Source organism: Gracilinanus agilis, chromosome 1 (assembly GCF_016433145.1).
Source record: "Gracilinanus agilis isolate LMUSP501 chromosome 1, AgileGrace, whole genome shotgun sequence".
Classification (NCBI taxonomy): Eukaryota; Metazoa; Chordata; class Mammalia; order Didelphimorphia; family Didelphidae; genus Gracilinanus; species Gracilinanus agilis.
The window spans coordinates 54,791,981-54,819,521 of NC_058130.1; the positions used below are offsets into that span (position 1 = coordinate 54,791,981).

The window sequence follows — 27,541 nt, forward strand, 5'->3', positions numbered from 1 at the left end:
ATCACTACCACCATCACTATTATTACTACTACTACTACCCACTATCATCATCACTACCACCACCACCATCACCACCACCACTACCATCACTACCACCACCACCAACATTACTACCACTACTACTACTACCACCACCACCACCAACAGCAACAACAACAACATTACCACCACCACTATTACTACCACCACCATCACTATCACCACTACCACTATTATTACTACTATTACCTACTGTCACCATCACCACTACCACCATGACCACCACCACTACTTTCCACCACTACCATCACCACTACCACCACCACCACCACCAAAAACAACAACAATAACATTACCACCACCACCACTATTACTACCACCACCATCACTATCACCACCACCACTATCACTACTACCACCACCACCATCACTACCACCACCACCACCACCACTGCTTCTTCTAGTTATAATATAACTACCACTTCTGCTATACCTTTATATAGAGCTTTCAGGTTTACAAAAAGTTTTACAAAAATAATTTCGTTTTATGCTCCCAACAACTGTGGGAGATAGTTTTTTACTATCCTCATCTTATATATGAAGAAACTGAGGTGGGCAGTGATGAACTGAATTGCTCAGGGTCACATGCCCAGTGTGTGATGTGGTATGAATGCAGGTCTTCCTGACTCTAGGTCATTGCTATTTCAAATCATCCCTCCAGTAGCTTTTTTCTGTACTATTTAGACACTGTTAGTGGAAGTGCTCAGTGAAAATGCATTATTTTAGTCATTTTCTATTCTTTATTGATTTTTAAGAATATTTGACTTGGTAAAATAAAATCATTGCCCCCAAAGCTCTCCTTTGACACAAAGTTTCTACTTTCCAATGTTAAAATGAAAAAACATTAAAATTAGGCAGGACCCCAGAGATTTCTTTGGTCATTAACCTGCCCCAAATTCTCATCAAGTGAGGCATAAAATGAGATAAGTATCTACCAAAGTTTTTATCATTTTCACTGAGTATGTCTTATATAGAAACAAAAGGATTACCTTTTGGTGTTAAGGCGTTATAGCATGGTGGGCAGAGACCATGGTTTGGAGACAGGAAGATCTGGTTTTGAATCCTGCCTCTGACACACACCGCCTAGGTTGTCCTCGTAAATCTCATAAACTTTCAGGTCTCTAAGCGAGCGTCACCCACTCAAATAGAAACAGGAGCCTCTAAATTGTCCCTGAATGTCTCTGTGGGTCACATACTGATGTAGGAAACCACATCTTATGTCATCCAAATTTTATTGTATTTTCCTTTATTTTGTTAATATTTCAGTTACGTTTTAATCTTATTTGGGTGATACTCAGGAAAGTTGGGGATGGGTGATACTCAGGAAAGTGCCCTATGCCAATGAATCACAAGCCTGATCCCTATTCATATCACTGCTGAGGATCTTAAAATGGTCCTATTTTATAGGTGACATTGCACTTAGCTATAAAATTTTACAGTGCATCCTCAGGAAAATACATAATTATTCAAGAGATCAACTTGGTCATCTACACTAGAAAAACAAAAGGGATGAAAATGCCTCTTTCTCAGACTGTGCCATGCTGCTGATTGTATAACCCCTTGATTTAGTCCATCGGCACATACATTTCAAACAAATGACATAGCTGGACAATAATTTAGGGCCAGAGTTGAGTTGGAGAAGGAGGCTGGCTAGATTACTTTTGGAAAATCAAGAAGTACTGTAATCTTGGAAGGACCAAAGTTGCCATAGCCTCTAAGAACAAGATAGAAAGAGGCATGGTAAATTGAAGTTGGCAGCTATAGATTATCAATAACTGAAGCATATAAATTGGCATGAAACATCAGCATGGAAATTTGACTAGGAAAAGGAGTTATGTCGTGAGAATAAGAGCATTAAAAGATCAACCTTAGCTATCCATTGGTATCATCAAAAGAAGACCTAAAAGAAGGCTCCTAACATGTTGTGGGGATTGTAGATTCTTACAAAAGGATTTACAAAAGAGCCTAGATGAGAAATGCACTGGATTTGTTGGGTCCAGAGGTGTAGCGATGAAAACAAGAATCATCCTGATGAAATCATTCTTGTTGTTCAATCATTTTTAGTTAAATCTGACTCTTTCTGACCCCATTAGGGATTTTCTTGGCAAAGATACTGGAGTGACTTGCCATTTCCTTTTCCAGCTCATTTTACAGATGAGGAAACTGAGGCAAATGAGGTTAAATAACTTGAACAGAATTACACAGCCAGTGACTGTCTGAGACCAGATTTGAACTCAGGAAGAGTAGTCTTCTTGACTCCAAGCCGAAAACTCTATACACTGTGCCATCTAGCTACTCTAGATGAAATCATATGCTCATCTAAATGGTTTGATGCTTCCATGGATCTATGGTTTCACTGATTCAGAGACTTTCCCTGGAACAAACTGAAACCCACTGACATTCTTTTATCTTTTGTGAATCTTGTTTATGTCATTATAGAAATCCTCCACTGAGAATTTTTTCATATAAAGATGCTGATGCCTTTTAATATTTCATGGACACCAGTGTAGCACTTGGGCTATTATCTGTCGCTCTTGATACTATACTTAGCATAGTTCCTGCTAAATAAACGCTTATTCCTTTCTTCCCTTCCTTTCACCTCTTTGAGGCAGAAATGATGATGATACCCATGAGCACAGCATTATTGGCAATATGCCACAACCTACTTATTACCCTCCGTGCTTCTTTCCATTGACTTTTGGTCTGCCTGAAATTTAGATTCTCTTGAGATCATGTTGTTCTATACTTCATAGCTATGGGGAAATAATATAGTTAATTTAATTTAAATTATTTAATAAAAACAATTATTCGTAAATAACAAACCTAAGCAGATGGGCTTTTGTAACAGGGTTCTATTGAAAGCACTGTTATCCAGTCCATTCACCTTTTCCTATTTACTGATTGATCCAGCTCATCATCTATGTACTGTGACTGCCCAAGATAGACTAAATCAAACAATTTCATGTTATAATGTAGTGGTTTTTTGTCCACTTGGTTTTTCTTATGTGGATTGTTAGACCATTTTATTTTAAACTCTTACCTTCATTCTTAGAATCAATACTGTACATTGGTTCCAAGGCAGAAAAGTGGTAAGGTCTAGGCAATGAGAGTTCAGTGACTTGCCTAAGGTCACACACTTAGGAAGTGTCTAGGGCTAAATTTGAGCTCTGGACCTCCCATCTCTAGGCTGGCTCTCTATCCACTGAGCTACTTAGTTGCCCTCAGGCCAGGTCTTTTCTTTTTGAGTAACCACAAATGTAGTTGAGGAAATCTTACAGTGTGGCCAAGATCAATGAAATCAGCATTAGACAACCTGGAAACAGAAATCTCTGGCAAACTTTTTCATCTATCAGGAATTCTACTCCTTAAACCTGTAAAGCTGAAGGACTTAGCCAGACATTCAACTTGAATTTGATTCCATCTTTGTGCTATGAGTTGAAGTTTTTTCCTCTATTTTATACAAATTATACAAAAATTATACAAATATACAAATATTTGAGGGATGGCAGTATCACCCTCCCTACCACTCCTTCCCCTCTTCCTCTCTCCACAATTCCTCTGTGCTAAAATGAGAGCTGTGGAGAGTCCAGAGGAATTAGCATCCTCTTCAGTGGAGCCAGCTGACTTGAAAGACGCTGGCTTCTGCAGCTCTAGGCAGGCTCCCCTAGAATTCTGATCTCCCTGCCTCCCCAATCCCTGCCAAGACCAATCGACAAGGGTGATCAGTGGTTAAGCACTCCTTCCTTTACTTTCAACAAAACAGGATCTTTCCTACCTCTTCCGCTGCTTAGTTCAAGCCTCCAGGGGACCCTCCTGAAAACCAGAGGGAGGATTTTTGCAAAGAGAAAACCAATTACATATTTACTCTGCAAAATTGGGTTGTAGGGTTTTTTAGGGGGAGGCAGAGCTCTGGCTCCCAGTGGCTCCTGCCTTATCTTGGCAACAGTAATTGCTTGCTGCTTTTGTTTCTCATTCATCTTCACATTCAAAACCATTTATACTCTCTTGGATCAGAAATTATTATAAGTAAATGTGTGTTCAGTGAGTGAATTCTCAAAGGTAAATTGAAACATAGTCTTGTTTTGCCACCAATACTAGCTTAGGAGCCCTCTTCGGGAAATCAAACTGAAAGGGCTCTCCCTATTTCCATGCGGGTTAGGATGGGGGAAAAGGAAGAAACTGACATTTATTAGATGCCTACTGTGTACTAAGCAATTTACAAATATTATCTCATTTGATCCTCACAAAATCTTGAGAAGAAGATGCTATTTTTCGGTAGAGGAAACTCAAGACAGACACAGACAGAAGTTAAGTGACTTGCCCAAACAACTGATAAATATCTAAGGTCAAATTTGAACTCAGATCTTCCTGACTCTATCCTACCTGCATAGGTAGAGGGTAGAAGGAGATGTGTCACTACTGGTATGTGACAAAGACACAGGGAGAAAAAGAGGTGTCCCCTCCCACAATGACTGATGAGGCAGCATGATAGAGATCAGGATTCAGAGGACCTCAATTTGAATCCTGTGTTTGCTACTTACTAGTTTGGGAAAATCCCTTTTCAACTGTAAGCCTCAACTTTTTTTTCCTTTGTAATAAAAAAAGCTAATATTTAGGGACAGTTAGGTGGTTAAATGGATAGAGCTCCAGGTCTGGAGTCAAGAGGATCTGGATTCAAATGTGATCTAAGGTACTTCCTAGCTGTGTGACCCTGAGCAAGTCAATTAACCCCATTTGCTAGCCTTGCCTTTGTGTCTTAAGAGTTATTACTAAAACAGAAAGTAAGGGCTAAAAAAACAGCTAGTATTTTAGAGATGGGGTTAGGGACTAGACCTATAGTTTTATTAGGAACTCCCATGTGAAGGCAGCCTCTTAACCAATGCAAGTCTCTGCCATTTTTCTTAGGGAGTTTGCCAAAGCGCTGGGCAGTAAGTAAGGTGGTCTTTGGTTCAAGGCACGATCTCCATCTGCATGGTACTCCTATAGCACTTAATGGAGCCTCCATTTCTCCTCTTTATTCTCTAAAATAAGGGAGCTGAATTCAGAGGATCTTAACTTTTTTTTCACATCATAAACCCTCTTTGCAAGCTGATGAAGTCTGTAGACCACTTCTCAGAATAGTATTGTAAAATGTAAAAATTCAACTACATAAATTTATAAAAGAAGCTAGTTTTCTTGAAACGAAGTTATAAAAATATTTTTAAAAATCAAGTTCATAGATCTTCCTCATCTCCACCTAATCTCTGTATTAGGTGATCTCCAAGGCCCCTTTCAGGTCATGATGCTTTCTATGAAAGTTATATTTAAGAGATCTGACAATGTAAAAATGATAACTCACAGATACTGCATTCATTATTGGATCATAGAACCTACAATGATCTTACACAGATCTGAGGGACATAGAGTTTTATTAAGTGTACAAGGCTGGTTTGGACCTCAAATCTTCTTGATTCCAGCCCTAGAGCTCTATCCTGTGTACCACTTAGTTGCCTCTATGTTGCTGTTGTTTAGTCATTTCTGACTCTTCATGACCCCATTTAGGGTTTTCTTGACAGAGATACTAGAGTGGTTTACCATTTCCTTTTCTAGCTCATTTTCTAGATGAGAAAACTGAAGCAAACACAGTTAAGTGACTTGCCCAGGGTCACAAAGCTAATATGTGTCTGAGGTCAGATTTGAACTCAGGTCTTCCTGACTTCAGGCTTGGCATTCTGGGCATTATGGTACCACCTAGCTGCTTTTGGGAGTGACATACATGATCTCTACGGTCCCTTGCAGATCCAAGCCTATGATCCTCCAGGAATGGCCTTGAATTTCCTTCCTCTATAAAGGTGATACTTCTAGATCACCACCAGGAGAGTGGATGCATTGGGATGAACACAAGATCCAATATTGAAAATCTGGGTCCATACTCTGCACCATTTACTAGCTATGTGAACTCAGGCAACTCATCTGTCCTTGGTAAACCTCCATTTCTGTCTCTTTAATTATAGTAGCTGGCATTTATATAATGTTTTAAGATTTCCAATACTTCACAATCATCTCATTTTATTCTCAAAATATTATTTTATGTAAATGCCACAATTATTATTTCCCAACTACAGAAATGGAGACCTAGAGAACTTAAATGATTTCCCCAGCATGACCTGACTAGTAAATGTCAGGGACAAGATCTGAACCCATATCTTTCTGACTGGTTGTCTGGTATGCCAAGTCTGGAGATGTGAAGAGTCCTAAAAGCTCATAATGGAGCCTAGAAATCAGGCCTTTTAACTTCCTTACTTCCTCCCTCCCTCCCTCCCTCCCTCTCTCTCTCTTTCTTCTCTCTAATTTCTTTCTTTCTTTCTTTCTTTCTTTCTTTCTTTCTTTCTTTCTTTCTTTCTTTCTTTCTTTCTTTCTTTCTTTCTTTCTCTGTCTCTTTCTCTCTTTTTTTCCTTTCTCCTTAAAAAATTCCTTACCTTCTATATTAGAATCAATACTAAGTGTTGATTCCAAAGCAGAAGAGTAGTAAAGATGGAGTTAAGTGACTTGCCCAGGGTCACACAGCTACGGTCTTTTAACTTTAATTCCTTTTTCATTCTGTATTCTTTCTTCTACATCAACTTGCCTCTAATGAATAAAGCCTAACATTAAAGACCAGTTAAAGGAAATTCAATGAACCTTTGTATGCTGGAAAATGATAGCATGCATTTCATTTTCTTGATCATGAGGAGATCAATCTATTCCTCTTCTTTCATATTCCTTCCCCAACATCTTGACAGTCCTGACTACGAAAGACTCAAGGAGGCAAATTAATTTGAAAGAGAAGGAAAAAAAAACAAAAGGCAGAATAAAATAATCAGAACCAGGACTGTCACTTACACAATGACCACAAGGAAAACAACAATGAAAGCTATAACTCTGATCCATGGAACAGCTGATCATAACTGACTGATGGTGAGGCATATACCCATTCTCACACATGGCCAGTACACTGATTAGATTTGTGCCACAGTACTAATTTGTTGCAAGGTAGATTTCTGTAGGAATGTTCTCTCTCCTGAGCTGCCATTGTAAAATGAGGATATTAGAGTGGATAATCTCTTAACACTCTTTCCCATTCTGAGATCACATGATTGTGAATGAGTGCATTCATTTCTCCAGTACTGAATGTCTATTTATATGCCCTCCTCTCTACTCACCTTTGTCATTAGTTGCTTTGGATCATGCCCTCAAAGGCAGCTAGGTGGCCCAGTGGATAGAGTGCTAAGTCTGGAGTCAAGAAGACTCCTCTTCCTGAATTCAAATCTGTCATCAGGCACTTATTAGCTGTGTGCCCCTGGGCAAATCATTTAATTCTGTTTGCCTCAGTTTCCTCATCTGCAAAATGAGCTGGAGAAGGAAATGGCAAACCAGTCCAGTATCTTTGTCAAGAAAACCCCAAAAGGGATCACAAAGAGTCAGATGTGATTGAAAAATGACAATGACAATAAAACCATGCCTTCAGTCATGGATGGGGAGCAGGGCGAAGCCAACAGGCGAAGAAAAGATTGAACATGTGACTTCAGCTCTAGCGGCACTGTTTTCTGACTAAATCACTGAAGGCAGGAGCCATGAAGCATGATGGTACTTCAGCAAATGCCCCAAGGGGTTGAGTCAATGTTGTGTATTGGAACAGATTTGACTCTGCAGTCTAGATTGAAACTTTATGGCTCTCCCAGATGATGCAGGAAGGGGAAGAAGACATTAAAGACACTTGCAAGTAAATTCAATTAATAAAAAAAAAAAGAAAAGAAAAGAAAGAAAATCTATGGCTCCAGCTACAAACATCCCTTAGTTCTTTTGGGGCTCCTGTCCTGGATATCCTTCCTCTCAAATTTTATGTTTGCATCCCTTTGTAGGGCCTTAGATGAGAAAGGCATATATTTCCCAAATATTTTCCCCATGATTTTCAAAGGATTGTTTTGGGGGTAGGTGAACAGACATCAGTATGCTAAGCTGAAATAATCTATCATCTTGAAGAGGCCAGAGAGAGACACAATGACATGTAATGGAAGAATATTGGGGAAATCTGGAGCATTTGTGTCCTTTCTCAAAACAAATCATAAAGAAAGTCTCTCCTCTCCAAATCTCTTGTGCCATCTCTGCTCCTGACCCAAGCAGATAACATGAGAGTTCTCTTGACTACTTAGGAGAGTCTCATGCAAAATGCCCCAGACCTGGATGGAAATCTAGGTTACAGGATCACAGGACTAAAGTCTTGGAGGCAGAAAGAACCTCAGATTCTCATTCCCTCGTTTTATAGGAAACTCAGGCCCAACAGAGGTTAAGTGAAACTTATTGAAGAACACAAAGGTAGTTTAGAATCAGAACCATGACTTAGTCACACAAACTCTGACTCCAAATCCAATTCACCATCCACAGATCATGGATTTTGAATGAAAAGGTTGGCCAATTGCTTTTGCTTACTGATGGTGTATCACTGATTTCATTAAGAATGGGTCTACAGACAGTTAGGTAGCATAGTGGATAGACAGTAAGGTCTGGAGACAGGAGGTCCTGGGTTCAAATCCAGCTTCAGATACTTCCTGTGACACTTAACCCCAATTTGCCTAGCCCTTATCGCTCTTCTGCCTTGGAAGCAATGCTTAGTACCAATTCTAAGACAGAAGGTAAAGATTAAAAAAAAAAAAGAAGAAGGGGCTTTGATGGAACTTGGAGAGACTGAGACTTCTATGGATGGCCATGAGTGCGAGAAAATCTTTGTTCCAGGTCAGAGAGGAGAGAAGTCATAGATAAGCAAAAACAGGAGAGAGTAGAAAGAAGGGTAAGGCTGGGAAATGGAACAAAGTTCAATTTGGTTGGACTGTCATAAATATGAAGGGGATGTATGTGAGCTAAGGCTGAAAATGCAGATTGGAGATAGATGGTTTCAAGCCTTGAACGTTATGACCGAAGTATAACCTTTATTTGGTAAACCATGAATGAATGAGATATTCGTTAAACATTTAGTATGTGTAAAATGACAAGTAGGTGGAAAATTGGATAAGAGTGCAGGGCATGAAATTAAGAACACCTGAGTTCAAATTCAGTGTCAGACACATTTTAAGTAGTCATTTTACTCTTTTGCTTCAGTTTCCTCATATATCAAATGGAAAAGGAAATGCCAGACTACTCCAGTATCTTTGCCAAGAAAACCCTAAATGTAATCATGAAAAGTCAGACATGTCTGAGATGCTCAAACAACCTCAAATGTGCAAATCGCTGAGCAAAAAGAATAGTCACTGTAGACCTTGAGCAGAGTAGGTGATGTGATTCGGCAGTGGCATGAAGGATGGATTGGAGAAAAGAGCTGCCCGAATCAGGAAGACCAATAAGGAGGCTGTTATAGTAATTTAAGTGAAGAGATGAGAACTTCAATGACGATGGTGACTGACAGTGGGTGCTGAGAGGATTGGACATAGTTTCTGATTGGTTGTGGAGGGTGAGAGTCATGGAAGAGTAGGAGATCACTCCAGCAAAGAGGACATTGCTGAGTGTCAGCAGAAAAACGTCTTGTTTCCGAAGTTCCTCTGCTGCTAGCCAGTTTTTTTCATTGTATTCTAGTCCCATTTAGGAGGTTTTGGGACATTTTCTTCCCTCCTATTCCCTGTAACACTTGTGTTTTTGATTTTTTAAAGAAAAGAAAATCTGCAGAAGATCATTGTCTCCCCATAGCTCTTGTGTCTTGAAGGATATTCTGGTACTTGATCCAAGGGTTGGTCACCTTCCAGTATGGTGCATCAAGGTTCTAGGTGGTTCATTTTATGACATACTGGCAGCAGAAGCATGACCTCCCAGGCTGTCAAAAGCAAATGTGTGTTTTTTGTGTGACTGTACATCAATCACCAACTTTCACAAGAGAAAAGTATCAGGGCATTGGCTTCACTGATTAAATCCCATTAGCAGTCAGAAGATTGATAGAGTAGAATGGTAACAGCCACCCACCAGGCTTTATATTAGTGAATATCAGAATCCTGGAACTGGCTCTAATTTCTATCCTGTACCTCTGTTTCTTCCTTTTTAAAATGAGGAGCTTGGATTAGATATTTTCTAAGTCTTTTTCCATTCTAAAACTCAAACTCTGAATCTAATAGGCAACATGTAATAATGGATAAGATGATCAACCTGGAGCTAGGAGGACCTGGATATAAATTGCACCTCAGATACTTACTAGTTTTGTGACTGTAGGGAAATTATTTAATGTCTCTGTGCCTTAGTTTTCCCATCTGTAAAATGGAGGCATTGGACTCCTTGGTTCCTAAGGCTTCTTTTCATGTCTAAAACCCATCATGTGGGGGAAGCAAGGTGGCTCAGTGGATTGAGAGCCAGGTCTGGAGATGTTTGGTCCTAGGTTTAAATGTGGCCTCAGACACTTCCTAGCTATGTGCAAGTGACCTGGGCAAGTCACTTAATCCCGTTGCCTAGCCCTTACCACTCTTCTGACTTAGAACCAATACACAATATTGATTCTAAGATGGAAGGTAAGGGCTTTTAAATAAAATAGAATAAAATCAAATCAACCATCCTCTGATCTTTGGCAAGTAGACTTTAACATTTTAGCGATTCCTTGACCCCTACTTTAGATCAGAAAAAAGTTACTGTTGGCTTCCAATGTTACCCTACACCCAAGAAAGGAATCACTATCCCAGATACTCTCTTCCCTCCACCTTGATCCTAAGAATTACTCAGAACATGAAGGTACAGACTGTTTGGAGCTCCCTCCTTGGTATTCAGCTCAACAACCTTTTATTGCTTGGGGGTTATGTATATCTTAGGACATTTTTGTCTTGGCTTCAATCCTCTGCAGGTCCCAGAAGCCATAAGGAAGTGCCAGCGAGCAGGAATCACTGTCCGCATGGTCACTGGGGACAATATCAACACTGCCCGGGCTATTGCCATCAAGTGTGGCATCATCCATCCTGGGGAAGACTTCCTCTGCCTCGAGGGGAAGGAGTTCAACCGGCGAATCAGAAATGAGAAGGGAGAGGTAATTCTCAGGCCAGGCCTTTGAGGAGATGGATATCACCATTAGCCAAACTATATTCAACTGACCTTGGAGTAGGTTGTAACCCAACTGTGGGCAACCTTTTCCCTGCCTTAGTTTCCATAGCTATAAAATGGATGGCTTCAGTATAATAGAAAAGACTATCTCTGGAACCAAAGAATCTCATTTCAGATCTCACCTTTGATACCTAATACTTGTGTGACTTTGAACAAGTCATCTCTCCTCCCTGAATCTTGGTTTTCCCATCTGTAAAATGACAGGGTTGGACAACATGATTTTTGAGGCCTCTAGATCCCATGAGCTCTAAGGTCCCTTCTAGCTCTAAACTTGTTACATCAAGTTTAGTAAGCTCTCACCATATCCCTGGAATAATAGTGCATCTCTGCTTTGGTAGGCTAGGTACAATCACTCCCTTCTGGCTATGGATATGGCTAACCACATGAGGTCAACCATGGAGGATTGAGGGAATTCACAATTCCTTCTCCTCTTTTTTCTGTCCTGTTAGCCTCCAACTTTGCCTGTTTCAGCCTCCTATACCATATTCCCCAATACCATGCCCAAAATTAGCTATTACCCACCTCCACAGCCCCAAGAACTCCAACTCAGAAACAGCACCTGAGAGTTGGAAGAGATCTCTTCAGGCATCCAGTCTTTCCCATACATAAAAGAAATCCCCACTAAAATATATCTGCCAAGTCCAGTCTCCAATTAAAGACCCCCCAGGAGGAGAAAATGCACCACCTCTCCAAAAAACCCTCTTCCACTTCTGGGGGCTTTGCAATTTCCCCCCAAGATGAAGTCTAAATTAACCTGTTCACAATTTCTTCTTGTCACTCTTGTTTCTACCCATTGAAGTCAAAAAGAAAAAAATCAGATCCTTCCTCATCTTGACAGCCTTTCAAATTTTGAACATAGAAATCCCATTCTCCCTGAGTCTTTTCTTCCCCAGGCCAAACATGCCCAGTTCCTTCCACTCTTCATAAGAAACTGACTTAAGGGTCTTCACTCTCTCTAACCAGCTTCTCTTCCCTTTTCCAGATTGAGCAGGAACGAATAGACAAGATCTGGCCCAAACTACGGGTCCTCGCTCGCTCCTCCCCCACGGACAAACACACTCTTGTCAAAGGTAAGTCAATAGATGGGACTGCTTAGCCCCAGAGAGGGTCTGGGGGTTCATGGCTCCATTTTGGACCAGATAACAAAGTGGTTCTCTCTTCACTTAGGGACTGAGACAGTACAACTTCATGGGTCTATAAGGCTCAAGGAATTGGGACCGAGGAATGAGGGTATTTTACAAGAGATTTCACTGTATATTAGAGTGATATTCATATCATGATCTTTCATAATCCTGGGAAGACCTCTAAGGATAATCAATAATTCAACAGACACTGTGCTGTGCGCAATGGATAACACTAAGACAAAACGGAAGAGGTTCTTGCCCTCAGGAAGTTTACATCTACTGTGGAAAAGTTATAGGAAAATGAGGGAATTTTATTCTTGCCCCACTCAAATACACATTTGACTCAAAAACTTTGTATTGGGTATGGGTTGAGACAGAAGAAAAAATAATAATCCTAACTAGGCAGGGATATGAGACATTACATACATAGACAGGAAGCCACTGTTCCTGGGGTCTAGTTCAAGCTGTGATGTTAATAACTACTATTACTGTGAGCAAGCTTCCATTGGCATCCTTTTCCCCAACTACAAAATGAGGAAGTTGGGATGCAGTGATTTTCAAGGTTCCTTCTAGTTCTAACTTTCTAGGATTCTCCAAGTTTCTCTTTAAGTACTTTAGATATAGCCAGGAAGAAAGAGATGAGTTAAACCCATCATTTCCTCTCTTTTTTCTCTCATGATCAGTTTTCCCACAACTGTGTGGTTGGAAGAATGAGGGTCTTTTGCAATGTCCATATTCCATATTGTACCAAAGGAAAGAATACAGTGGAGTGCTGTTTGAGTTGTCCTAATTTAATTATAGAATTCACTCTCAATCCTACTTTAGCTTTTTACTCTCTACATGACCTAAGCAAGTCATTCTCCTGGTCTCAGTCTTCTCATCCATAAAATGGACTTGAATACTATCTTCCTTGCTTAGCTATTATAAAACAGAATGAGATGCTGACTGTGGAAGTTTTTGAAAAGAACAATAGAATAATAAATTTAACAGGAGATGTTGAGGTGCAGCAGAGAGAACTGATGTCAAAGGGCTTGGGTTCAAATTTCCATTCTTCCACCTAATCCCTATGTGACTGTGAACAAGTTACTTTACCTGCTTGTGCCTTAGTTTCCCCATCTATAAAATGAAAGGATTAAACTAGAGAGCTCTCTGTTGTCCCTTCCCAATCTAAACCTGTGAGGACATTTTATATTTAATTTCTTCAAGTCCTGTGTGTATTTCAACTCTAATATAAAAAAAACAAACAAGAGGAATTTTACAATTCTTTTTTATTGCATTATAGCTGTAGAAGGACTGAGAAGTCATGTAAAGCTTCTGCATTGTGGGATCCATATTTCTGAGAGGGGTTCAAGCTGCATCACAGAATTCCATAGTGCCCCCCAGAACTCTAAGAGAGGGGGCAGTTAAAGGCAGTTGGAGTCCTGGTATAAAAGCCAGGACACCCCGTTTGTGGGGAGGGGTTCTGACTCTTAGCTCTTGGCTTTGAGCACAGGGTCACTCTGTGTAGCTCTGGGCTGGGACATTCAGTCACTGACAGCCAGCGATGCTTTACCTTAATAGCAACCTCAAAGATAGACCTTCAAGCAAGATCAGAGTCTACCTTCAGTTCAGCAGTTTAGGTTTTAGAAGGAAGATTATTTAGGGCATAGATAGGAAGTCAGCCATTCCTGTTACATTCCCCCCCTGGGGGGATGTATTGTTAGCCTGAAGTTAACAGTCTTAGCCAGATTACCTTTCCTCTTCTTTCCTTAAACTGATTCCTTTCTCCTGTTCCCTTATATTTCTCCTGTTCCCATACATTTAGTTTGTGAAGGATAGAGGTTGTATACAGTTAGCTGGTGAATATACTTACTACCATCCTTTCACCAAGCCAAGCATTTCATTTAAGCAGGGGCTGTAACTGCCTTTGCCCTGGGGGCCTGTGTTCAGTTCTGTAGAAGATTTTAACCTCATATATTTCCATCCTGTGAGAGAGTAATTCAAACAAAGAAAGTTATCATCACAAGAGGTTTAGTCTCTATCCACTTACCATCTTGACTCAGAATTTATTAAGCTTGTATAACCTCCATAACCAGACAATTAACTGATTTCCAACTGCTTATTGGGAGAGGGGAGGTGAAGGAGTACTCCAAGGGCTCCTGCCCCTCCCATCCAGTCAAGTCTGCCTGCTTCTCCAAAGACCAGGGTCTGGGGTGACTCCATTGTCATCTGCCCCCTAACCTCACAGTTTCCCCGATCCTACAGTATGTGGTATTAAATTGTATTAAAAGCATTGGATTTGGAATCAAGGCATCTTGGTTCAAATGTTACTTTTGGTATTTACTTCCTGTGGGAGTTAGGACAAGCACTTAACCTCCCTGGTCCTCAGGTTCCCCATTTATAAAATAACTTATTTTGGACTAGATGGTTCAAGAGGTCACTCGTAGCTTTAGCCTTATGATCTTATGTGGCTGATCTTGGGTAAATCCCTTCCATTCTCTCAACCTACATTTCCTCCTGTATAAAAGGAAAGAGTTAGGTTAGGTCACCTCTAGGGTTCTTCCCATCATAAACTCTGTGATATATAACATAACTGCTCAAGAGAGAGGCAGTAGGTAATGGGCTTGCCTTTCAATTGAAAGTAAGCTGGTCTCCTTCTTTTGCTTGCCTAGGGGTAGGGAATGGTGGTATCCTACTGATTCTCCCAAGTTATAGTTGGGGAAAAGAGGGTATGAAATTGACACTGAGCCCTTTGAGGACTATGTTTGCCTTTCTTTGTATCACCAGGGCTTAGCACTAGTGCCTGGCACATAGTAGTCATTAAATGCTTATTACTGCGTTATTGACTATTTCTATTGTTTATTTTCAATTATGTCTGACTTTGTGTCTCCATTTGGGACTTTCCTGGCAAAGATAACTAAAGTAGTCTGCCATTTTCTTATCCAGCTCATTTTACAGATGAGGAGACTGAGGCAATCAGGGTGAAGTGACTTGCTCTGGGTCATAGTAGTAAATGTCTGAGGGCAGATTTGGACTCAGGTCTGTCTGACTCCAAGTCCAGAGCTTTATCCACTGGGCCACCTAACTGCCCATAAAGTAGATACTAAAGACTTGATTATTTTCACTTTACAGATGAAGAAACTGAGACCAAGGCAAGCACTGGCTCTGAAGCCCAAGGACCTAGGTTTAAATTCTGTTTCTGACACTACCTCTGTGTCTCTAGGCAGATAACTTAACCTTCCCTAGGCCTTAAATTCTTCATCAGTAAAATGAGGGGGTCAGATTAGAGCATTGGTGTTAACTCAACTGGGGATGATGGCATATTGACATAGAGAAACACAAGTTGTATTGTATTTTTATTCATTTTGTTGAATATTTTCCAGTTGCATTTTAATTTGGTTCAAGCCTTAGGCATGTTTGATACTTATGGACTAGACCACCCTAGAGATCTTTTCTTCTGGTCTAGACCACCTTAGAGATCTTTCCCAAATCTAGATCTTGTACCCTTGGTCACCCAAGTGGCAAGTGTTGGAGGCAGAATGAGAACCCACGAAGTCTCCTTGACTTCTAGTGTACTATTCTCTCCCTTGCATCAGGCTGCCTCTAGTCCTATTTCTGCCACTAGGTAATCATTGACCCTCTTTGAGCCTCAATTTCTTCCTACATAAAATGGCAGAAGTTGGGTGAGATGTCCCAATTTTGTGATTCTATGATCAGAGACCCTGTTGGAGAGGACTGGGTTCCATGCCCAGAATGTGGTCAGCAGCCTCCTGAAATGCCTCCAAATAGAATGTTTTATATCCCCAGATCCCCTCAGCAGGTTCGCTTTTGATCTTCTTCCAGTCTATTAGTCATTCGTGTATTTACAGCATCACTGATCAGCAAAAAGGGTCTGCAAACCCCAGTGGTGCTGCTGCATGAAAGCTATATTGTTTGAGAGCCAAAGGGAGAAATTCAAAGTCTGACTGGGAGAGACACTGATATCAGCCCAGAGGAAAAAGGGCTTCCCTTGGATAAGGAAATGGGAGACACATCTTCTGACTCATCTGCGCTATGTCATTTTGTTGGGAACCTGAACTTCCTATCAAGCTGGTGGGAGCCCCAGCATTGCTTATTGAGTACGGTGTGGACAGTTGTTTTTGAAAGGCACAGAGTCAGAATGGAAAGAGGACTGAACTTGGAGGCAGAGAATTGAGGTTTAATTTCAAGCCTGACTAGTTTTGCAACCTTGACTAAGTCACTGAACGTGGTCTAGATGACCTCTGAAGCCCATTCCAAATGCAAGTCTCAGTTTCTTCATCTGTAATGTAAGACTGTGAATATATCCTACTCCAACTGGGACTTTATAAATGAATGAATGAATGAATGAATGAATGAATGAATGAATAAAAATTATTAAGCACTTAACTGTGTGCCAATCACTGTGCTAGGAATTTGTAATACCGACAAGGAAAATAATATTTTCCATGCCCTTAAGGAACTTATGTTCTACTAAGGAGAGGTAGCACATAGAGGAGGGCCAGCTGCAGGGAAGATGGCAAAGTTCAATCTTCTTTAGGGTTTAGTGGCAAAAAAATGGCAAAGTCTGGAATCAGGAGAGCACAGTGGCATACAGATGACCGTACATGGCAAAACATAGAGCATTCTGTGCCCATTCCAGGACTTCATCCATATTTGACTTCTTCCCAGGCTCCCTTTTCTGCAGCATTTGACAAGAGTTCAGAATCTTCATGAGTTTTTATAGGAAGAACACAAGCAAAAACCATTACCTATCAATCACTGTGATCAGCTTCTCTAAACTTAGCCAGGATGGTTCTTGGATGGCAAACCATTCCAGCTTGGTGTAAGCTTTCCCAGGCCTGGGTTCCTTCCATTAGCATAGCTTTGGAGAGCCCAGAAAACACTGATAGTATAAAAGCAGTCTACATATGCAAGTTATTATTCACCTTAAAATGGGTCTGTCTGCCTCTAGGGCTTAAGAAAGCCCTTGAAATAAATGGCTGTGACTTGTCTACACCACAGGCTTTAATCTTCAAACTCTATAGCTCTGAGACCATCAGAGTTCTGTCCTTTAGACGTAATCAGGTCTGGAAAAAACTGAGTCATAACTGGGAAATTTATTGATGCCCCACAAGGATTTAATATTTTAAAATGGGTAATGGATGGTTGACTTGAGAGTCCAAACTGAAATCAGAACTAGCTTGTTTAATGAGTCATAAGGGATCCCCAACAAGTCTATGATGATTTATGGGTCAGTCTTTGAGACAGACCTGGGTGATCTCTGAGATGATTGCCATTAGACCAGACCCCTCTTCCCCATCATTAACTTCAGTAGTGTTTCTGCCTTGGCTGATAGATTAAGCTCCTCTATCCCTCCCCCAAACTCCATGAACTCTACATTCAATTTAATTAATCTGTCCATCCACAAGCTTTCATTAGGCATCTACGATGCACCAGCCCCTTGGCTAGGTACTAGAGAAACAAAGATAAAAATGAAATAGTCGCTACCCTCAAGAAACTTGTATTCCATTATGGGAAATAAAACACATGCATGTATAGCCAGGGATCATTTGTCTAGAGCTGAAAAGGATTATAGACAAACATCGACTTGTAGAGTTCAAAAGTTGGATAATTCACCAAACCAGAGAGGTTCTGAGGCATGTTAAAGGATCACTGCAAGGAACCAGAAGGACTCTTAGAGGTCAGTTGATCTAAAATGCTCATTTTGCAGATGAGGAAACTGAAGCAAAGTGACTTGCCCAATGTCACATAGCTAATTAAATATTTGAGGCAGGACTTGAACTTAAGCCTTCATGACTCTGAGGCCAATGGGATTTGCATTCAGATCCTCTGATTCCAAATCTGATGTCCTTTTTAATTTTTTTTTTTACTTTCTGCCTTAGAATTAATACAAAGCATTAGTTCCAAAGTAGAAGAGAGGTAAAGGCTAGGCAAATTGGGGTCAAGTGACTTGCTCAGGGTCACACAGCTAGGAAATGTTTGAGGCCACTGAAGTTTTTAACATTAGACCACAGTGCCTTTTTTGTTCTCCTTCTTGTGGTGAAGATTTGTAGGCCTTTGTTATCTCCCTCCTCTTGTCATATTGTGACTGAGTTTTTGTATACCAGGGTCGGTGTTCCCTAAAATACCCACATAAAAGAGGTGTAATTAAATAAAGCACAAGTGCATTAGCAAATTTAGACTCTGTTTTGTTCCCATTTCCAAAGAACCAAACTATATATAGATGTCTTTTCAAAATCATTTTCAGACACTCATTCAGCCTGAACTCATCATTCTTTGAACAGACCAATAGGATGTCAGAGCTGGAAGGGACTTTTGAGTTCATCTAACCCAGCATTCTTATTTTAGTGGATCTTGTGTAATTTTAGTGATGAGGGAACTGAGTGTGTATGTGTGTGTGTGGGGGGGGGGGGGGGTTGGTGACTGGCTCAAGGACACCTTGGTATTTGGTATCTGAGACTGGAGTAGGAGGTAGATATCCAGCCTCCCACCCCTCTCTACTAGACCACTCCTTAGAGTGGAGGATGAGAGACCTGAATTTTACCCTTAGCTTTGCTACTGAATTTTTTGTGTGACCTTGGGCAAAATGGGGCAACTTCTCTTCTTGACTACTTAGGTAAGACTCTTAAAAGGTATGGTGGATAGAACTTGCATGATTTTCCTTTGCTCACTGTAGGCCTTTTCCCTCCACACAGGCATTATCGACAGTACTCACACGGAGCAGAGACAGGTCGTGGCTGTGACTGGGGATGGGACCAATGATGGACCAGCCCTGAAGAAGGCAGATGTTGGCTTTGCTATGGTATGGGCATGAGTTGTCCTCCTCCAAAGTACACCCACTCCTTTATTCTGCTGAGTGAGCCAGATTAGAACTTAGTCAGCCTTGGGGACCAAGAGTTTTCTTCAAACAATAATAGATCTTTTTGTTTAACCTTCTATCTTAGACTCAATACTATGTATTGGTTCCATGACAGTAGAGTGGTAAGGGTAAGGCAATGGGGGTTAACTTACTTGCCCAGGGTCACCCAGCTGGAAAGTGTCTGAGACCAGATTTGAACCTCCCTGGCTCTCAATCCACTAAGCCACCTAGCTACAACCCCAAAACAAATAGATCTTTGTGAATCACTTCCTGTGTCTTCAGGACAAAGCTGGGTACAAGTGGCTATATAACTGTATGATCCCTGACCTCAAAAAGCTTCTACTCTAGCTGAAAAAGCAAGACTAAAGCATTTGGAGCAATTAGAAAACCACAAAAGACAAAATACAGTCGGCTACATACTGATATAGACCAGACCAAAAAATCTAGCTAGAGAGAGAGAGAGAGAGAGAGAGAGAGAGACAGACAGAGAGAGAGAGAGACAGAGAGAGAGAGAGACAGAGAGAGAGAGACAGAGAGACAGAGAGAGAGACAGAGAGAGAGAGAGACAGAGAGAGAGAGACAGAGAGAGACAGAGAGAGAGACAGAGAGAGAAAAAGAGAGATGGTTAGATGGATGGTAGATGGATAGATAGATGGAATGATGGAATGATAGATGGATAGATAGGCAGATAGACAGGTAGATAGATGGATGGATGGTAGATGGATAGATAGATAGATAGACAGACAGACAGAGATGACTTCTGACCAGTGATTAATCAAGGAGCTTGGTGTCCTTAAAGAAGACTTTACAGAAAGAGTAGAAGTTGGGTTGTGTCCTAAAGAATACAATAGTATTTGGATAGCTAGAGGGGAGAAAGAAAGACATTCTGTGTGAGGAGGTGACATTAAGCTAGATATAAATACTGGCATAGGGCAAGGAATGTTTGAGTTAATCCACCTGAATGAAAGAGTGTGTATGTAAGAGTGAATATGAGAAAGAAATGAGAGAACAGTTTTCATTGGGTAAATACTGGTTGAGTAGATAAGTAGAGGTCCTTGTTGTTTAGCTATTGTTTAATATTATTCTTCTATAAGTAATTCAATTTAACAAACATTTATTAGAGTCTACTATGTACTAGGCACTGGGAAAGAGAGAAAGAGAGAGAGAGAGAGAGAGAGAGAGAGAGAGAGAGAGAGAGAGAGAGAGAGAGAGAGAAAGCATAGTCCCTATTATTCAAGGGTTTAGAGTCCAAGATGGAGAGTGTCTAGTCCTGCCATATGTAGCCTGGGGCACCTTCCATATACAATTAGGCACTTGCTCAATGCTTTCTGATAATGTTGAAAGAGACTTCAATGGAAGCAAGTTATTCTTCATCATTAGATTGCACTGATCAAGTATCCATATACCCAGTTGTTAAAAGCAGCTTGCTTCTCAATGAACTAGGCAGAGGGAAACCTTCCCTCTCTGGAAGACAACATACAGGTAGGATGAAGACAATATACAAAGAGGAGAAAGGCAAGGAGATGTGAAGAATAAACACAATCAATAAATACATGTAAGTAATTAGACTACATGGGCATGGTACTTGGAAGAGATAATTTTCTAGGGGAGTACATAGTCTAGTGATGATATTGGTTCCACTGGATTGAGGAAACTTTCTCAGAGATGTCCGGTTTGGGGATGTTTATCTCCTGTTTGCACTCAAATATGCCTGGACTCCATATTAGCTGAGGAGACCCTCCTTCCAAGACAGAAATGGGCTCTTAGATTCTTACAGGACTCAAACTTGCTATGCCTAGGGATGAGAGCTATCTATGGCCCCTACTATTTCCTAATATAGAGTCATATGAGCTTTATGGGGTCCTCCACTGTTCACTTGGTCAAATCACACATTTGCCAGTCAGGCATTGAATCATTTGTGAACTCAGCAGTTTTATTTTGAAGGTCACCATGAAGGAAAGAGGGAAAAGATTCTGAAATGCCTGTGGTCCCAATTATTAATACAAATAGAAGTTGAACTTGAGATCAACCAGAATATGTCCCTGGGCAGTTATTGCTATAGTTTCCATATGGGAAATGTTATGATGTAGGGATGTACTTTGAGAGTTAGTGTATAGGCTGGGAAGCTTCTGCACTTTCCATGTGTATCGGAAAGATAAGTGCTTGTGGCAGTAACAATGGGATGGATATATAGTAGTTGGGTGCTTCTCTATGAGTAGGTTATGTGTCATGGGGACTGTTCTGTGCTTTTATGTGGTGGCAAAAGCTGTGAATGTAGGGATGGGCATGCGTGCATGCATGAGTGTGTGTGTAAGAGAAACAGAACTAAGTGTTTATGTAGGGAATTTTCCATATGTGCACAGTGAGGAATAAATGAATCCTTGTTACTGGCTGTGTGTGTCTTCTTTAATTAGAATATGTATCCTTCAGAGGATAGGTTTGTGGGAAGAGGATAGGACTCAGTGTTGGTAGCGAGGTGTATCTGTGTGTGTATGTGTGGCAGGTTGATCTATATAGGTAAGTAGAGGATGGGTGTTGCAGTGAGGTGTGTGCATGTGTGTGTGTGTGTGTGTGTGTGTGTGTGCATGTTTTCAGTGCTGAGTATACCTGTATTCAGTAGATAGATTTACATTCTATTGTTTCCTGGACTGCAGCAGTGTGATCTTCCAGCCAGGAAACCTGCTGAACCCTTAGGCTGCATCAATAGAAGCACCCCAACCAGGGCTAGAGAGGCCACACTCTACTCTGGTGAGACCATTCCTCGAGGATCATGTTCAGTTCTGGGTGTCACATTTTAAGATGGATGCTCATAAGTTGGAGAGAATCCAGAGGAAGACGACCTGGATGGTGAACAGCCTGCAGCGTGAAAAAGAAACTGGAGATATTTCACCTGGAAAAGAGAAGACTTATGAGAGACATGATGTCTGTTTTTAAGTCTTTGAAGGAGGACAATGGGATAGACTTTTCTTCTTGACCTCAAAGGGCAGAAAAGGAGTAATGAGGAGAGGTTGTAAAATAGCAGATTGGTCAGGAAAACAAATCCCTAACAATGAGTTCTCCCTAAAAGTAGAAGGGGCTGCCTTAGGGGTAGTAGGTTCCTCCTTTGAGAAAAGGCTGCATGACCACTTGCTGAGTAAATGGTAGGGAGGATTCTTGTCCTGGTAAGAGATGGATTGGTTTATAATTCTGAGATGCTGTGATTCTGTGGACACAAGCTGGAAGGGGCCTTTCTCATGTCTCCATAAACGTATGTCCTGGGGTGTGTGGGAGACATCTGTATTCAGCAGCATCTCTTGGGTTCCTGAAGCCCAGATGGTCCTTCCTTGCATCCCTGAAGGTCCTTGGCCATCCTTCCCTGACATGGCTTGTTCTCTCTTTCAGGGAATCGCCGGTACTGATGTTGCCAAGGAAGCTTCGGACATCATTCTGACGGATGACAACTTCAGCAGCATTGTCAAGGCAGTGATGTGGGGCCGCAATGTTTATGACAGCATCTCCAAGTTCCTGCAGTTCCAATTAACTGTCAACGTGGTAGCTGTCATTGTGGCTTTCACGGGTGCTTGCATCACACAGGTAAACTCTGGTCCTATTCCCAGGCCCATCCTTTATCTATCAGAGAATCAGGCCAGTAGATGTAAAGAGTGCATACAATGTATGGGCTACTGTTTCTTGATTAACATACCCCCTAGGTTTTTTTTTTTTAATTTGACTAGGGTTGACCTAAGGGCAGGAGGGTAGTTAGGGAAGTTGAGGCACCAGGCCAAGAGTGATGATGGCAGCTAAGGAGAAGAAGAAGGAAGCAGTAGTGCTTATTAGGCACAGACCTCTTGTGAATGGTCCAAGGACCCAGGCCCACTCTGTCCATGGTTTATCAAATCTTTGACAACAAAACTAGGTCATTAGAATGTGTAATAGGAAATATTATTCTATTCCCTATTCCACACTAAAAAATAAGGGGAAATACAGGCCTCTGGACCTGATGGAATTATTCTTCACTTGAATGGCATTGCCAACATTTGTAATATTTGAGCAGTGAGCAGTGCCACTCTTACGGTAGGCAGTTTTTCACATTTACTGACTACGGGTCAAATCGTATGCTGAGATTGGAGCCTGACAGGACCAGCCGTATTTGAGGAGCTTTGTTTCTAGTGGGCTAATACTATTTTAACCATTTAAGTGCTTGGAGAGGGGCTAGGAGGTTAGGAAATGACAAAGACTGTGAATGAAGAGGGTCCATGGTGCCATTTGGATTTTCTCCTGCTTGGAGAATGAAGAGAGGCAGAAAAGGTCCAGCCACCAGGTGGAGGTTTGGAATTCAGTATGCCTAAACCCAATATCAAGAAGCAATTGAGGGGGCAGCTAGGTGGCTCAGTGGATTGAGGGCCAGGCCTAGAGACAGGAGATCCTAGGTTCAAATCTGGCTTCAGACATGTTATAGCTGTATGACCTTGAGCAAGTCTCCTAACCCCCATTGCCTAGCCCTTACCTCTCTTCTGCCTTGGACCTGATACTTAGTATTGATTCTAAGAGAGAAAATAAGGGTTTAAAAAAAAGAAACAGTTGACATGTCAATAGATAATGGTGAGAAGTGGTCTCACAGGCAGAAGCAGGATCAAAATGAGAAACTCACAATCAGATCTGAGAAGGAGACTCATGGTGGATCAGATCTTGCTTATAGACTTCACAAGTTCCATTCTCAATAACAGAATTAGAGATTGAACCAGACAGAAGTGAGCTCACAAGCCTTCCAACCTCCATATTCACCCACCCCTCAGCTAGAGAGCTCCTTATGGCACCACCACCTTTATTAACCTTCATTGGAATCTATGGGGCATTAGACCCTGAAAATCTGGAGATTTGGGGGGCTAGTCTTAACTCTGCCTCTTACCCTTTCTTTTACTTGAGGTAAGTCAACTCTATTTCTCTCAGTTTCATCATCTCTTAAAGGGAAATAATAAGACCTCTCTCAGAAAAAGAATGAGTGAAATTGTGAAATAATTGTGAAGGTCCTTTGAAAAATATTATGTTAAGGAAATTTGTCATCAAAATCCATAAAAAAATATCAACAGTCCTCTGTGAAAAAGTTTACTGGCTGCCATTTTGTTTCAAAGTGGTGGAGTGACCCATAGATGTAACATAAGTCTGTATCTCGATTCCTTTTGGTCACCATCTGAAACGTGAGAGAAAACAATCATCATTTTCATCAGTTATTGAAAATAACTGCCTGAGATCAAATAGATTCATAGACAATTTGGAAATAACCTTCTTTCAGTGGAACCAAAACAGAAATCTTGATTTGTCAGACGATTAAATATCTGGTTTTTAAATAAACTTTAAAATAATTATATAAATTAAATAAACTGATACCCTATTTGGGGATTTACAGACCACCCTGGAGTAAGTGAATGATTGTGTACTTGGACAATTAATTGGAATTTTAAATTTAAATCTAAATTTAAATACATCTTAATGATTAGATTCATAGAGGCCAATGTAGGGCAATCACATTCATACTCCACCATCTTTTACACAAATGACTTCCAAACTGTTTTCATATCCCACTATCAGTAAAAAAAAAATCTAGTCAGGGATCTATAATATATGGTATATATTATATATATAATACACATTATAAAATATGCAAGAACAGAAATGTTTAAAGGATGAAATAAATAGTATTATAATTTTTACATTAATTATTAATGGCACAAACATTTTTTCACTAAAATTATTATTATTTGAAGTGAAAACAATGTGATTGGATGCATTATTATTGTTGAGTATCCTGATTTAACACTTTGTGATGTAGTCATTTTAAGATCTTTCTGGATCTACATTAAGTTCAAATCCTTTAATGGTGGTCAATGGCCTTAATGGTGGACATCCATGAAAAAGATAATTCAAAACGATCAAAAAGAAGTAGTTACATCTCTGTCTATAATTACCAAACCATAATCTTCATTTTTCCATCCAACATACTATTTTTTTCTTGTTGAAATTTAGCTAGTAAGTTCCCACTTTCCATGGTGTTCCTCAAACTAGTCTCCAAGTGTTGTATTTTTACCTTTTATCAAATGGATTCAAAATCCACTTAAACTAATCTTTCTTTCACAGATTTTTAAACAGATCAGAAAAGGTTGTGAGAATGCAAAGCAACATGCATTTATTGGGCTTTTATGTGGGAGGCATTGGCATTGGGGATACAATTGCCAGCCAAAAGAAAGATAGTTCCTGCCCTCAAACACAGGAATGTGGCACATAAAAGGAAGCTGGAATGGGTGGGGAGGAGAGAAGGAGAGAAATAAGATATCCACATAGGGTGGAAGGGTGTCAAAGCCCAGAGAGAACAAAACCTAGTCTGGAAGGAAAATTATGTCTTAGGACAAGCTTCATATTCACTTAAATAATATATCGAGGCTCACTTAACTTAGGGCAAGTTTCCTCATTAATTACAGTGAATGCAAATGCATATTTTAAATAATCTTTTTCATCATTTTGAATCTTTTGGGCTGACTCCTTGTCAGATCTGATTGGTTCATCATTGTTTTCTCTCATAATGGGATTGCCAAAGAGCTCATCCTTGGAGTAGGCATGTAGACTCAGCATTTCCTTGGTGTTTGCTTGTGATCGTGATATTAGGATGATTTGAAATCTATGGTTTCTCTGCCAGAATTATTTCAAGTCGCATGCTCATTTTGTGAGGACTGGTTTATTCCAGACTAGATGATAGCAACCTAAAAACCACTTCCCCACACATATAAACTACATTGTGTTATGACATGCTGAAAGTGGGGCAGCCAGGCATCCCAATGGATGGAGCACCAGGGCTATAGTCAGAAGGATCTGGGTTTAAATCTGACCTCAGACACTTCCTAGCTGTATGACCCAGGGCAAGTCACTTAACCCTGTTTGCCTAGCCCTTGCCCTTCAGTCTTAGAGTTGTTACTAAGACAGAAAGTAAAGGTTTAAACAGTAAATAAATAACAGACTAAAAGTAAACAAACAGGGAAGGATGCCACCATCAACCCCACTATTGGTGAACTCCTACTTTTTCTTCAGGGTATTACATGCAAATTTGAATTAGCACACCAGCATCAATCTACATATTAAATAATATTCAATTTTTTTAAAATTAAAAATAAAAAATTTGCTATTTCCTCCTTGTACTCCAATGAATCGATGTTTTTGCACACCATAGGTTGCATGCATCTCACCTTAGTGACCACTGATTTAGAACATTAAAGTAGCCCTTAGTAGTCTTTTCCTTTTTAAAATCAAAGATATTTTATTTTCCCAATTATATGTAATGATTTTCAACATATGTTTTCCAACATTATAAAATCCAAACCGAATCCCTCCTTCCCTTCCCTCCCCCCACTCAGAGACAGTAAACAATTTGATCTGGGCCATACATGTATTATAATGCAAAACATACTTCCATATTGGTTATTGTCATAAGAGCACACTCATACAAAATTCAAATTCCAAAATTAAACCATAAATACACTGATATGAAACTTAGTATTCCTTAATCCACATCCATCTGACTCCAAGAGTTCTTTCTCTGGAGGTGGATAGCTTTCCCCATCATAAATCCTTCAGAATTGTCCCAGCTGTGTACAGTGTTCTCCCAGTTCTGCTTATTTCTCTCTGCATCAGTTCATATGGATCTTTCCAGCTTTTTCTGAAATGATCCAGCTTATCATTTCTTATAGTGGCCTTTAATATAACTCTTAAAAATCTTTAAGAACCCCTCAAAGAGCTTTTGTTAATGAGGGTTATATGTATCACATTGTGTACCATATAAGAAATTATGTACGATATTAGAAATTAAAATATTTTAGTATTATAATGAAAATAGTTCTGACTTCAGAGCTTCCTTGGAAGGACCTAGGAAACCCCAGATCTGCTAGGCTCGAGGAGATTTGCTCTCCTGGCTTGCTTTATGCTGCATGTTAGACTCAGAGCAGAATTAGTCACTCTAAAGAGCTAACCTGCCCTGCCACATAGTGCTGGGCTGCAGGTTTCACCACAGACTTGAAGGGAGATTCTTTCATGAACTGTTCCATGGTTTTCTTAGCTTTTCTCTTCACAGGTTTAGCACTGAACTTGGAATGTCTTTAAAGTCCTTTCCAGCTCCAACATTTATTTTAAAGTCATTTGCCATCCTGTTTAATCTATGTTCGGAAATGCCTTTCAGCTCCCATATATCATGTTCTAAGGTCCCTTCCAGCTCTAAAATTCTATGTTCTGAGTTACCTTCTAGCTGTAGAATTTTATATGCTGAGGATCCATTCAAGCTCTTATCCTCTTTTTAAAAGTCTCTTCCAGTTCCCACATCCTCTATTCAAAGATTCCTTCTAATTCTAAGGGTCTAAAGCAGTGATTCCCAAAGTGGGCACCACTGCCCCCTGGTGGGTGCTATAGTGATCCAGAG

The 27,541-nt window shown here is 40.4% G+C and overlaps 1 protein-coding gene across 1 annotated transcript in view; it reads left to right on the top strand.

The window, feature by feature from the left end:
* ATP2B2 (ATPase plasma membrane Ca2+ transporting 2) overlaps positions 1-27,541 on the top strand; it is a 174,631-nt gene that overhangs the window by 123,934 nt on the left and 23,156 nt on the right. The window contains exons 16-19 of the mRNA XM_044676014.1: positions 10,836-11,047; positions 12,104-12,191; positions 18,941-19,047; positions 22,486-22,677. Coding sequence (XP_044531949.1) covers positions 10,836-11,047; positions 12,104-12,191; positions 18,941-19,047; positions 22,486-22,677 — 599 coding nt within the window. The remainder of the gene's footprint in view (positions 1-10,835; positions 11,048-12,103; positions 12,192-18,940; positions 19,048-22,485; positions 22,678-27,541) is intronic.